This window comes from Microcebus murinus, chromosome 10, assembly GCF_040939455.1.
Source record: "Microcebus murinus isolate Inina chromosome 10, M.murinus_Inina_mat1.0, whole genome shotgun sequence".
Taxonomy (NCBI): domain Eukaryota; kingdom Metazoa; phylum Chordata; class Mammalia; order Primates; family Cheirogaleidae; genus Microcebus; species Microcebus murinus.
Window position 1 is genome coordinate 20473766 of NC_134113.1, and position 14347 is coordinate 20488112.

Below are 14347 nucleotides of genomic sequence, written 5' to 3' on the forward strand. Positions count from 1 at the left end.
GATTTTAGAATAGAATACAGTACTATTTATACATTATATAACACTCCCAGCACAGTCTGGGACAGAACCCAGAATCAAACACAGCAATATTTTCCACAGTGAAATGTATGAATATTTACACTAAGTGGAATAAATAAAGATATCAGTTTCATATCAGTTTCACACCCATTCAGTCAGGTTCTGCCATCAAATGAATTTGTGCTAAACTTTTAGAAAAACATTTGGTTTTCAGCACTTTTGGAATATGGAATTGGCAATTAGGGATTGGGGACCTATACAGGTAAACATGTAAAATGAATGCTCATTACAGCGATCAAAAGGTAGTTAATATTATTACCATTATTATTATTATTATTACTATTGGAAGCAGAAAACCTTTATAGAGTTCTTCCTAGTGCCAGGCACCTTCTCATTTATTTCTCACAAAATCCTATGAGGTAGGTAACATTATTATCCCTACTTACAAATGAGTACCCTGAGACACAGAGAAGTTAAGCAACTTTACTCCTATCTACCTGAGTAGTTGGGATTTGGACTTTGGGAGTCTGATCTCAAACCCCAGGCACTGAATCGCTATCCTCTGGGATAATTTCAGACAGGTGATGGTTCAAAAGCATGATAGTCAAAGGCTTGCTCTTCCTCCTCAGTCTGTACTTCCCTTCATAGCCTTCGTTTGCAAATAACCTGTATCTAGGCCTGCAAGGCTCTGCATAACCCTACCCTTGCTTTCTTTTCCAGCCATTTTCCATGTTCCAACTTCTCGTTTCCTGGAATGTGCCTCATTCCTTCCAGCCTCTGTACTTTTCCCACAGTCTGATTTCTGAGCCTGGAAACTTCCTTGACACAGTCCTCCTAGAGCTTCATCTCACCAATCCCCATTTATATCTAAATTTCCCTTTAAGTATTGCTTCTCTTGGGAAGTCTTCCCAAGAGACAAGGTCTCTAGGACCCTGCAGGTCATGGTTCTGAATCTAGACATATGGCATTTAAAAAACATAACTTACCTACCCTACCTGGACCTTCCTTTGCTCACCTGCCAAGAGAAGACTCTATGCTACATGATCTTCTAGTTCTTCTTTACATCTAAATCTTCATAAGTATATGACTAATAGTTTATGAACATTAGGATTCAGGGCTTTTCTACAATGGCAAAAAGGAGTATATACATATTAATTGTTGCTGAAAAGAATGCTTTCTGCTTGACCCAGGAAATGATTGACAGAGCACACAGTATACAATATCTGTACAAAAACCAATTTCCTTTCTTTCATGGCGACTAATGCATATAAAACCAGCATTAAATCAGTACATACAACAGACATAAAATTTTGGAACTGGTGCTTGTCTTATGACTACAAAATGGAATACTAAAATATAGAATTATCACACAGAAAATAAATGATAAAATATAAGCAAAATCTTGATCTATTTTATCACCATCTATGACTAAAATTTCTGGAGTGAACAGAATTGAAAATAACTAAAAAAGTACTAAAAGCATTAGTTTCACTTACACCTGGATTTTATCCTTCCCCACCAGCCTACTTTCTCTCTGACAGTTCTAGTAAGGTTAAGCAACTTCCCCCACATCAAACAACCAATAGAATCTGGATCCTATAGAATTCAAGAATCAGATAATATGGAGATTCATAGTTTTTTTTCCTCCTCACATGACAATTCCAAGATCTCTGAGCATTTTTTAAATAAAACAATTATTTTTATAATAAAAAAACCACAACAGAGTCCCAATTCAAGTCAGGTAATGATATCAATGTCATATCAATCTCTAGAATCATCTAGATTAAAATGGAAAACTTTCACAGATATAAATGTTATGCTAATACAATGAAATATGGTAAAAATATGAGAACAATACAAAATAATATTAAATAACACTCCTGTTCTCAAAGCACTTCTTCTAGTATTTCATGGTGTGCCCCACCAAATCCCCACAAAGTAGAAAGGTAAATAGTAGGCGACTTACAACCAAAGAACCTGCATGGCCAACATATTGCAAGTGGTTGGACTAGAACAACTTCCACCATTAACTGACAATGAGATCTTAAACAACTGCATAACTTTTTCTGTTTCCATTTCTTCTATAAAATGGGACTATAACACTCAGCTTTGCTATCTCAAAAGGTAGTTCTGAGTATAAAATATAGTTGTTGAGAAAAAGTTTTGGTGAGTCAAATATTTCCTATAGAACCCAGCCTTTCTCTCATTTGTGTGCTTTTTCCTTTGCAGGGGTGGATGGCGGAAGAGATGTCAAGTGCTAGGGTAAAAACAAGTAAATAAGTAAATAATTACAATATAAAACTCTCTGATAGAGAATAAGATGTAAAGGGGGAAGTAGTTCAATTTTAATTTAGAGTATGCCTTCTGAAAAGTAAGTTTATTTCTATTTTAATACAGTTTAAAAGGAAAAATCTATATTAAAATTTGGATTTTATGAACCCTTTTTTGGAATCAATCGGTCAAGGAGTAGAGAATATGGATTCCTTTATGACAGGAAATTCTCCATGAGAGCTTAGGGAAGAGCTCTTAAATGGGAACACATGGATGGACTCCAGCAGAGTGAGAACCCCTAAAAAGAAAGCAAAATTCGTTTGGATAGAGGTTCTCTAGCTTTCAATAGATTCTCTAAAAGAATGCCATCCCAGGGAAGGTTCTAGAAGTTATAGAAGGTTCTAGAGGTGATAGAAGGAAAGGTTCTATATCTACCAATGTGGTAGCCACTAACCACATGTTGATATTGAACCCTTGAAATGTGGCTAATGATCCTGAGAATCTGAATTTTTAATTTTATGTAATTCTAAATAATTAATATTTAATGTTAAATAGCCACATGTGGCTAGTGACTGCACTCTAAGGAGTGTGTGACCAGAACCACTGTGCCCCCAAAAGCGAGAATCAGTCAGGCTCATGCAACAGTGATGGCACTTTCCAAGATCTCACTGTTAGTTTCCGATGCTCCTGAGAAGGGGTCCAGGTTACCTCCAGTTTTTCATCCCTGGCACAATGCCAACCATAGTAAATGTTTAAGGATTGTTCGTTGAATTAAAGTGAAGGAAAAAATTACCTTTTCTGTCTTCCTTTATTTCCTAACCCATGGTTTCTTGACTAGATGACCCAGTTTCATTTGTGAAGTTTTTTTGCTGTTCCTGGCACCTGGCCTTTGTGCCGCTCCCTGCCTGGTCAGCTGATCGCCTCCTCTAGGAGGCCTGCCCCAGTTCCCCCAGGTGCAATTAGTCTCTCCTACCTTCTGCCCACACCCTCTAGCACTTATCAGAAGCACGTACAATCGTTTTTATTTGTTTCTAGGCTTGTCTTCCACGCTAAACTTGAGGTGGTATGAGATTCTAGTTAAGAGCACCCCACTGAGTAGACAAATCTGGATTCAGTTCACCCACCACTGGCTAGGTTTATGAACTTGGGAAAGACATTGAACTTCTTCAAGCTCCTGTTCCTTCCTTTATAAAGCCGGAATAATGTGATGCCAATGTGAGAGGTTATGATAACAATGAACTAAGACAAAGAATGTAAACTGCATAGTTCCTGACACAATTTAACCACTCAATACATTTTTGTTATTGTTGTGGTCTGTGAACTCTTTGAGGGAAAATATTAAATTATATTCCCCTTTTTTCATTTCTGAGAACCTAACACAATGCCTGATACATAGTAAATGTTTGTTAAATTGAAGTGAATGGTAAATTTTCTCCTCAGCCTTCCAACTAATTTCCATTTCTAAATACAGTGTTAGTCCCTTTTACAGACCACCTTTAAATAAAATGTTACGTTGCCAAGTCTGTGATCAAAAAATATGTTCACAGTTGTCATTATTGCAAAAATGATTAGAACTAGAATTTATTTTTGCTGAAAATTTGAAAGGTAATTTTCTGCTTTGAGAAAAATATTATTTATATTATACTGTGTTTTAATTATAACTTATGCTTTAATTTGGAGAAAACAAATAGCCTAAGCCTAAAGCTCAAGTCTTTACTTACTTGATTTGTCATAGAGACTATTGGGAGAAACTTGCTGTGAAACTAGTTCATTAAATTTGTTTCTCAATTTCTTTTTATTATTTTTTTTAACCACAACTCATAGTCTGAAATACATTTTATAGCATGACCTCTGTATACACTTATCTATATGTAACTAACACAAAATTTTCATGAAATACCACTTACCCTTACTTCTTGAGGGGCACACTGATAACTTCTATTCCAGTTTTTAATACTGGTCACATGCCACTAAACAGATTTCATAATCCACTGGGATCTGGGACTTGCCATTTTTAAAACACTGCATTCAATGTACATTAAAATGTGTTTTTTTTCAAGTGTTCATTGACATCAGTGTTAGAACTGTCTAATGTTTGACTTGAAAGAATAGTGCCAATTCGACATGTTATCCTATAACAAATTTTAGGGGAAACATACTTAGATTTAATCCCATTAACGTAACCTACTTAGAACCCTATAAAACTCACTCCATCCTAACCTCCCACCCCAGTCTTCTGGGTCTGCTTGAGCCATCTTTGACAGGGATCTGTTGCTATAATCTCCAACAGAAACTCCCCTGATTTCCTCGGTCCAGCTTCAAAAGCTCTGTGACCAGACAGGTCCAAGAGCACCTGTGACCCGTGTCCTACCTTTAGCAGCCTTCGCATTCATCATTCCCGTGAGAAATCCTGACGGTGTGTAGCTGTGGTGAGGACTAATTTGAATTGGATTTTCTAATCCCTGAAACTGCATTACCATTCTGAGCTTATGCACAGCAACTGAAAATGAGACTAGGTGAGGAGTAAAAGAGGCCAGAGGTTATGTGGTTTACTGATTAACTTCATTACAGAGCAGAATATTTGTAAATGTTTATGAGAAAAGTCCTCAATGCCAAATTGCCTAGTAAGCTGGAAACCAGTCGCTTAGATAAACATTTTCTTGGAGCACATTTCCAGCCTAAGAACTTTTAGAGGGTAGATTTCTGTTCAGTGGCTCTAAGAATGGATTTGGAGGTCAAGTACCATGCTCTAGGTTTTGACATTCATTCTTATCAAAAGGTTGCAGAATGATACAATTTTGTAACATCAGGAAGCAGCAAAGCATGATGCTTACCAGTATGAGGTCTGCAGGCAACTGACCTGCCCACCTGGGTTTGTATCCAGTGTAATAGGTTAAACTGTGTCCTCCCACCACCAAATTAATACAGAAGCTCCTCAACTTATGATGGGGTTACAGTCCAATAAACCCATCATAAGTTGAAAACATCTTAAATCCATCTTAAGTTGAAAATATCATAAGTTGAAAATGCATTTAATAAGTTTAACCTTCCAAACATCATAGCTTGGCCTAGCCTACCTTAAACATGCTCATAACACTTATGTTAGCCTACAGTTAGGAAAAATCATCTAATGCAAAGCCTATTTTGATAATAAAGTATTGAATATCTCATGTAATTTATTGAATACTGTGCCGAAATCTTTTTTGCATCATCAAAATCTAAAAATTGTTAAGTCGAGCCATTGTAAGTCAAGCCATCATAAGTTGAGAATGTACATATGCTAAAGTCCTAAACCCTGGTACCTCAGAATGTGACCTTACTTAGAGATGGGGTCATGACAGAGGTGATTAAATGAAAATGAGGATTAGGGTGGGCCACAATCCAATATGACTCAGGTCCTTATAAAAATGGGAAATTGGGACACAGAGACAGACATGTCCAGGGGGAAGTTGCCGTGAGGAGATGTAGGGAAAAGATGGCCATCCATAGGCCAAGGAGAGGGGCCTGGAACAGATCCTTCCCTCACAGCCCTCAGGAGGAACCAATCTTGCTGCCACCTTGATTCCAGACTTCTAACCTCCAAAACTGCAAGATAATTTTGGTTGTTTAAGTCACCTAGTCTGTGGTATTCTGTTACAGCAGCCTTCGCAAATTAATACTTGCAGGCTTTCATGGCACTTACTAGCTCTGTGAACCATGGACAAATTCCTGAACCATATTCTGCCTTGCTTTCCTCATTTGTAAAATGAGGCTGGTAATTGCAGCACCTCATGGAGTTATATGTGGATTCAATAAAATAATATGTATAAAATGCTTAGCACAATGGGTAGCGATCTGTCATCATCATATCAACGTTATGATTATTCAGCTTTGGACTCATGGTGTAGCTCGGGTTGCTTATTGAATAGGAATAATTTCATTTTTTTACCTTGCAGCATAACTTCAGTACATCATGCTTAAGTCTGCTGGCTGTTTTTTAGAAAGCAAAGTGTTAGAAGGGGATTCAGTAAGTCCAGGGTTGAGCCCAGGCATAACGCAGCCGGACACACTGTGTGTAACCCTAGGCGAGTCTCAGCTTCCATGGACCCCATTTGTCTACATTAACAGATGGTAAAACGTAGATAATGATTCCCGCCCTACTTCCCTCATAGGCCTGTTGTGAAGATTAAAAAAAAGGAGATAATAAATCTGGAAGCAGTTTTAAAAGGCAAAGGTGATCTATATAAATATAATGCTCATTGCTAAGACATTTCGATAGCCTTTACTAGTTTATGAAGTGGTTCCATATACATTATCTCATTGGATCCCCCCTTGCACCTTTTGAGAAAGGTATTATTTCTGATGCCCACTGTCTCCAATCCTGTTTTGCAGATGAGGAACAGCAAGTCAGTGAGGTTAAGTGATTTCTCTATCCAGCTAGTAAGTGATGAAGCCAGGACTTTAACCCAGATCATCTGACTCAAAATCCCATGGTGGAAATACTAAGGTACGTTTGTCCTGATTGGCAAGAAAGAGGAAGTGAGTAGTGGTCCATGGGTATATTTCAGTTTACTTCTGACCTCAGTGTACATCTGATCCCACTCTCCTCTCCTCACAATCCCAGAGCTATCCTTGCCTTAAGAGGATGATAGGCAGAAGAGCTACCCAAAGGATATGAACCAAGACAAACAATTTCTGAATTTTCTATTTCAAGAATTCTCCACTGAGTTTTTCACTGGCCAAAATAAATGAACCTGTCTGTTGCCCTCAGAAACATCTATACTAAATAAGAAGTGAGCAGAATAATTTAGCTGATCCAGGAAACCCCTGTTGCTGAGTGAAATTCACACAGACCACAGAATGTTCTCCTAGTGAGACTCATTGGATCCCTTTGCTTCTCTCTCAGAGATCATCAACTGCCTTGTGTTATTTTTTTTTTCTAAAAATACATTTTTCTCTTGGAGATCTGTACTGTCTGAAACAGTAGCCACTAGCCATATATAGCAACTTAAATTAAATTAGGGTCAGTTCCTCAATTACTCTAGTCACATTTTAAGTTTTCAACTCCACACGTTCAGATAATGGCCACTGTATTGGACAAAGTAGATCCAGAACATTCCTTCATCACAGAAAGTTCTGTTGGACAGCACTGCCATCCATGGTACTTGGGCGCAATATGAATGATACGCCATTCATGGAGCATGGAGCATCAGCCACGAAGGCAAGAAAAAAGGGAAGTCCCAGAATGAATGTTGACAATGCTTTTCTGAGAACTACCCTTGAAAAGAGGTGAGGGCAACAGACTTTAAGTAATATAAGCTCATTGAAAAGACTTTCTCAATTGAGAAGATAAATAGGAGTATTCTTTCTACCCTGGAGGCTCAAACATTCAATTTTGATTCCTTGTCCTGATTATATTTTGGTAGCCTACTTACTAGTTATGGAAGCTTCAGCAGATTTAACATCATTAAATATCCATTACCTCACCATAAAAGAGGAATAGTAATGGTACCTACCTTATAGGAGTGCTATGAGAGTTAACATTAATGGCAAATAGAGTATTTATGATGTGCCAGGCATTCTTCTTAGCACTTTGTTTTAAATAGGCAAGTAACTTGCTCAAAGTTAAGGAATTTGCCTAAGACCACAGACTAGTAGATGGCAGGGATGGGATTGAACCCAGGAAGTCCGCTAACAGATCGAAAATGGACTTAGTGTGATGTCTGGCACATAGAAAGCACTCAAGATAAGGTAGCTGTTATCATCACAATTCTTTTTATCGCTGTAGATTTATAAATTTGCAATCTGATTTTATAGTCAGTCTTTCTCAGCCTAGTGCCTGTTTCTTAGCCTGCAAGGTTGACAGCTAAGCCCTAGATTGCAATGAAATTACCTGCCTGCTGGCCACCTTGTCTATAACTCCCTGACTCTTTGCATGCCCTTTCCAAGCTATGCATGCCCTATCTATTTCCTTGTAATAAGGAAAGGCTCATTCAATCTTTCTTTCCTTTTCCCATTTCTTTACTATACTAACAAGGGTACCAGATCTGAGGTTCCTTGGGAGAGCAAAAACCAATGTCACAACGAATTAATACAAACCCTAGAGATTGCTTAAAGCTGTGGGTAAGGAATAGCAGCGATAAAATATTTCAAGTATGCAAAAACAAAGCTTCATTTTGCCTGAACCAATGGTAGTTTTGGAAACTTTCAGCTTTAATTCACCCAACAAGTCAGAACGACATTCACTCAACTTGAACTCAGTGAGGTGGAAAAATACCTGAAATCAAATGTCGGAAATACTCTGCAAAACTGTATCTCAAGACCGTTAATTGTATTTCAAAACATCTGACTAATTCTGCAACATCTGGAACAGTGTTTTAATTTAAGCATTAAATTAATAGGCAAGAACCAGATTCCAAAGTGAGTATCTTCTGATAAAAATAAAGCATGCCCAGAGAAAATGAGCGCAAACAGCGAGGTGGAGCGGAAAGCAAGGAGAAATAGCCAAAGGAAATGAAATGTAAGCGTGTAGCATTGCATGGCATCTGTCCCCTGCCATTTGCTGGGCCTCATTCAGAGTAGGGCTTTGGAAAGATTGCTAGAAACAATAATAAAATAACATAAAACATGGATTCCAAAGCTGTTGTTAGCAAAGTTGTTAGCTGCAATGTCAAGATGAGACAGAACATGTGTTCCCTTCCTCAGGGCACCCAGAAATTTATTTACATATTGTTAATTCTTGTCGGCTCCTTGAAAATTCTTTGCACTCCACAATGCCAAAATAAACAGTACTTCCTTCTTTTAATGAGTGGAGTGGTGTTTATCATTTCAACAATTCCAAATGTAACAACTAAGCCTCCAACTCTGGATTGATGATACTATTTGATGATGCCAGGCAGCGTACGGAGCAGTTTCCCACACGGCCGATTCATTCCTCCCGACAAATTGTGAAGTGTGTCGTCACCACCCCCACTTACAGGGGAAGAAAACTGAAGTTCAGAGAGTCTCGCCTGCCTCTGAGACTTTCTTTCTTTCTGTTTCATTCCGTATTTCCACTCCCAGTGTCACCTCGCTAAGTGAATGGGGACTGCTGTGGGAGAAGTGACGCCTATTCCGTCCTATGATTAGAATGTCTTGTCTCTTAGTCTCTAACCTTGTGTGATTTTTGAGTTTTTAAACCACAGTTTGCTAAAATTAAACATAGAATTGAATACACCACCTCCTGCCCTGTTCGCTATGTCAAATGGTGGGAAGCTGTGGACTTTGTCATCATTACTTTCAATTACACACTAATTGCATCAAACCTCGCCTTCATCCTTCATAAGAGAGCCTTTCTTAACCCATTAAATTGTTCTTTGACCAAGTGTTCTGGCTTGTCAGATCTCCCAAAGGAAAGGCGACTTATCTCTGTGAGGCCACCAGCCTCCCACCCCCGTCCTTTACACAGATTCAGTTACCCGGGGCTGGGTTCCCACCTGGATCTGTCAGGATCTTGGGCAACAGAATAAATTAAAGGAGCTCAGAAGATGATTGCAGCCCCATCTCTCTGATTCCATTCTGCCCAAGCTTCTTTCCTTTTTTTCTGGTGATGGTGTCGCATCCCTGCCACCCACCTCTGACTTGCGTGGTGGCTGTGGCAGCTCATCCTCTGCGAGCTCAGACTCACCTCAGGCTGACAGCCGCCCTTGCGAGAGCACCCCGCCCCGCCTTTCTGCCCCAACTTCTCCAGGACCACAGGAGACGCTTGGCCCGAGCCCAAGGACGGTCCAGAAGGGCAGGGGAGTTCACGTCCCCAGGGGCCACCCCCAACTAACAGGAGCCAGAGGCCGCTTAGTTAGTACATACTCCAGTCCCTGCTCCCTCAGCTGACAATTCTCATGCTACTCCTAGTGGCACCAAGCTCACCTCCCCCATGGCAGTGATCTGGATAACTCACCCCATCTGGGTGTCCCTCCGTCCCTGTCTCATCCTCCACTCCCTCGCTTCTGCCCGTCACCTCTCACATGAACTGCCCGCACACAGTCCCTGCTTCAGGCTCTGCTTTTTGGAATAAGCATTTACACGGTGGAGATACCTCACGTTCCCCTTCAGCAAAGCCTTTGGAGAGTGAGGTGTCCAGGTTCGTTCCAGCAGAAGCCACTGTTATCACTGAAAAGGTCATTAGCGTCCCCAGCTCCCGTTAGGGTGCTCATCAGTATTTGTCTTCCACACAGGTCACCTTCCAAATGTCTTAAAGGTGTGATTTTATTATGGCCTTTATAGTCATTTTCAGTGAGGAGGATCATGCCCAGGGCCATCTTAAAGGACTTGTCAAAAGCCGTGTACCAGGTGAGTACCACTGAGTCACCACTTCCTGGCAGACAATTACAGCACTTTGTGGACTCAGACGTTAAAACTAGACGGGGTCCTAGAATTCCCAGCCTAATAATCTCCTTTTACAATCAAACCTGAGTGAGTTGTTTTTAAGACAACACAGCTGGCGAATGGGAGAGCAGAGGCTAGAGCCAGTTCTAGACTTTCTCCTCCTGCCCTAAATCAAAATGAGAAGACGAGGCCCTTCCAAGTCCATTCCAGACTTTGGGCCTTTGCTCTCCCTCTGCCCTCCTCCGGGAGTGAAAGTCCCCCTGGCTTCTTGTCCTTCAGGCTCAGCTCAATTGTCCACTGCTCAGAGAGGTCCAGTCACTAGGACAACACTCTGTTTTCTTATTTTCCTGGCACTTATCGCTACCTGCTATTATTTTGTGTCTTGATTTATGGACGTGTATTGTGCATCCACCTCTGCTAGGATCTTGTCTGTCTCATTCTGGCTGGTTGATCCATCCCATGGATTAACCTTTCTGGATCTCTGGCGTAGCTTAAGCTACAGGAGTGATGAGTTAGGCTGTGAGCTGTTCTTCCGGGGGTCACAGTCTGTTCCCTGGCATGCCCCACCCTAACCACAGGGAGGGGCCGTAGAGCATCAGGACACACAAAAGGATGGAGAGGAGGAATAAAGGAATCAGAATTCTCTTCATCCTCCCCTTTGGCATGCCTTTAGCTCAGGTATGCTGAGTGGAGTGGGACCGAGGCCCTGGACGAAAGAGATTTGAAAAGAATGCTCAGACCTGGCTCTAAGTGGGGACAGATGAAGATACGAGGAATCTGCTCCAGCTAGGACTAGCAGCTGTGCATTGCAGCTCATGCATCTTGTGCTATATATGCTCAGAAACCTTAGATGCAGTGTTAGGAAACTGGGTAAGAAGAATATGGTCTAGTAAAGGGGTGATGAAAATATGGCCCAGCAAAGAAGAGATGAAGGAACCACAGCGCAGCAAGCAGGAGTCATGGCGCTTCCTTAGCAATCATTTTCAGATGTTTCTGACCTGACCGCCCCTGCATGACTATTTACTGACACCTTTTTTACCTCATGGCTGCTGGGGTCAACCTGCAGCCTGTGTGCTTGCTTAAAGCTAGGCTGGTTTGTAAGAGAAACCCTACAACTTCCTCTCTGCGTACACATTGGAGCTGAATAGACTGGTTGAATAATGATGACACCAAAGTTCAGATTGGGAGAGTTCAACATGCAATTGTAAAATTTTAGAGCAGGAAATGGCAGTTTTCATTTGAAAAAATAATCTTCAGTGGAATTTTCCTTCGTCTATCATAGGTACCAACAGTCCTCATTATTCTGTGAGTTCTGATTGGTAGAGCAAAAAATTATGAAGACGTCTGTAAATTGGTTTTTCTAAGGACCCATAGAAGGGCAGGCCAGAAGCAAGGAGTCAAGTGGCCAGACAAGGAGGCAGGGCCTCCTGCTGCCCTTGACTGAATCCACAGGGTGAAGAAAAGTCAACTGGAAGAAATTAGATGCAGTGAGAATGGGCGTTTCATAAATAATTACTACTGTCTTTGGTCTCTCAGACAGTTACTGATCAACATCTCTTTTTTTCCCCTAAACCTCTTTTCTCCTTCCCTTCTATTATTTATTACCAGATTCTTATTTATCAAGCACATTTTAGGATTAATAAAATAGGGTCACTGCCCTTAAATGCTCTTATACTGTATGGGGCAGGTAGATACATAAATAGGTAATTCAGATAATGACTCCTCCTTGGAAATGACCTGATAAACAATGACACAATAAAGTGCTAATGACTAGTAAGTAATGACATAAACTATTAATTAATATCTGCTAGGAACATCTGCAACCAAGTAAGGGATCATGCCTTAACACATTGAACTTTGAGCAACTTCAAGTATTGCCTTTTCACTATTACCGTCTACCTTGGTCCATATATTCATGGAGGGAAAAAACAGGGAACACCTGAGCCTCCCAGCAGGGCTATTATGCAGAAAAGAATTATTTTAACAGAGGCAGAAGGCTCCCTGCCCCACCTGAAATATTGTCCCAGCTGACTCTTTATTAATGTTCTCAGTTGAAACTCTTGATAATGAGATGTTTTTCATAAATGCATAAAGTAGAGCAATATAGCATTTTATGGTATCATCTAGTTACAGATCTACTGAAAACAACTTAGTACAATTTGTCCCTAATCCAGTTTAAGTGACTAATCCGGACGCTGTGACATACTTCCCCCAGCACCAGAGACGTGGTGAAAAGGAAACCTACTACGGAGCTATAACCTAAGTAAACTCAGCCTTTAATAGGTATAATATTAAACCATAAGAATCATGATTTCATGCTTTAGTGCCTGCTATAATAATATTAGAATTAGCCCTGGAGCAGGAATCAGTTCCTACTCCCAGCTCTGTTAATTATCTAGCCTCATGGCCTTGGGCAAGTTGCAAAGCTTTGGAAGTCTTGCAGTCTCATCTAAAAAATGAAGACCATTAGGTCCAATGAATCCAAGGTCCAATCTACCACTAACCTTGCAGAGTAGCCAACATTTATTGAGTACTTAGAAGAAATAAAAACATTTTCTTGACTCTTGGACTCATCATCTAGGCTATTTTCCTCATGTATTTCTAAATTGCAGTTTGTTTTTATTGCTATTCACATGAACGTGACAACTTACCAAATAAATTTTCAGAAAAAGAAAATTCATCCGTGGTAGGTAAATGGGAGTGTTCAATGAGATTCATTTTTGATCCCATCCAAGTTTTTCAATTTGAGAATGCGCTTTTGTTATGGTGGTCTTCAAAAGAAAACCCTGAAAGGCAAATAAATAAAGTTCACAATTGCAGGGATGTGGGGGGTGGTTAAGAGAGATGGGGAAGGGGAGAACAAGATAATTTACAAAGGTACAAATGGCTCCCTTCGTAAACTGTTTGCCATAGCCTTTCTGTATGTATCTTTTCTCAACATTTATCATTTTTATACCTCATTTGGATTTAAAAATGTCCAAGATGTGTGCTTTCAGAAGAGATACTCTCTAATTTAGCTGGGAAAACACCATATGTTTTCATTTAAATTTCAGCAGTTGGGAGATTTGGGGAAGATATGACATTTTGGTTATGTCTTTATTTCTTTTATGTGTAAACACACACACATGCACACAAATAAAATCCTTGATTAAAAATGAGATGAATCCATGATTTATTATCTTCTACTTTAAAATTGAACAATCTTTCTAAACACAGAATAGTGATTTAAAGCCACTTTCTTCTAGAATTTTCTTGACTATTCAGGCATTGTGTCTGCAGATATAAAATTCAGAAAATATTCCCCCAAAGATCTTCTTTATTTCTGCCTTTTAGAGAAAATTTCAGAGGTATGCATTTTCACTCTCATGGTCTACCTTGGTTGTATATTGATCTAGGGTAAAAAGAGGTTACAACAAAAAGAAAATAATGGCAAATCTCACCACAATGTCTGAAGTTTCATCCTGCAAAATCTCCAGAATACATCCAAGAACCCAACAAAAGTAGTGTTCACTCTGAGCTGTATCTCTAGGTCTTCTTTCCTGCCTGTCTTCCTTCCTTCCTTGTTTCCTTCTTCCCTTCCAAGATGTCTTCTACTACCCTAAAGAAATAATTTGAAAGGTCAAATAATGAAAAGGTGTGCTATCAGAACCTCTTCTCATAGGCTGTTTTCTGAGGATGGTTTTCAAACCTTTTTTTTTTTTCCTGTCTTCACCAC

The 14347-nt window shown here is 39.8% G+C and overlaps 1 protein-coding gene and 1 long non-coding RNA gene across 5 annotated transcripts in view; one reads left to right on the forward strand and one right to left on the reverse strand.

The window, feature by feature from the left end:
- NR1H4 (nuclear receptor subfamily 1 group H member 4) overlaps window positions 1–14347 on the reverse strand; it is a 72524-nt gene that overhangs the window by 42681 nt on the left and 15496 nt on the right. For 2 of the 4 annotated variants that reach the window (XM_012787636.2, XM_012787635.2), the window contains exons 2-3: window positions 14073–14230; window positions 13284–13418 (exon numbers count right to left, since the gene is read on the reverse strand). In XM_012787636.2, the coding sequence (XP_012643090.1) occupies window positions 13284–13362 (79 nt within the window). In that variant the 5' untranslated portion in view covers window positions 13363–13418; window positions 14073–14230. Of the gene's footprint in view, window positions 1–4660; window positions 6511–13283; window positions 13419–14072; window positions 14231–14347 lie in introns of those variants that run through there. The other 2 variants (XM_012787633.2, XM_012787632.2) reach the window with 1 other exon arrangement.
- The window catches only part of LOC105883958 (uncharacterized), a 34167-nt gene continuing 26331 nt past the window's right edge, over window positions 6512–14347 (forward strand). Inside the window, exon 1 of the long non-coding RNA XR_012921398.1 lies at window positions 6512–6775. This is a non-coding gene — a long non-coding RNA (uncharacterized LOC105883958). The remainder of the gene's footprint in view (window positions 6776–14347) is intronic.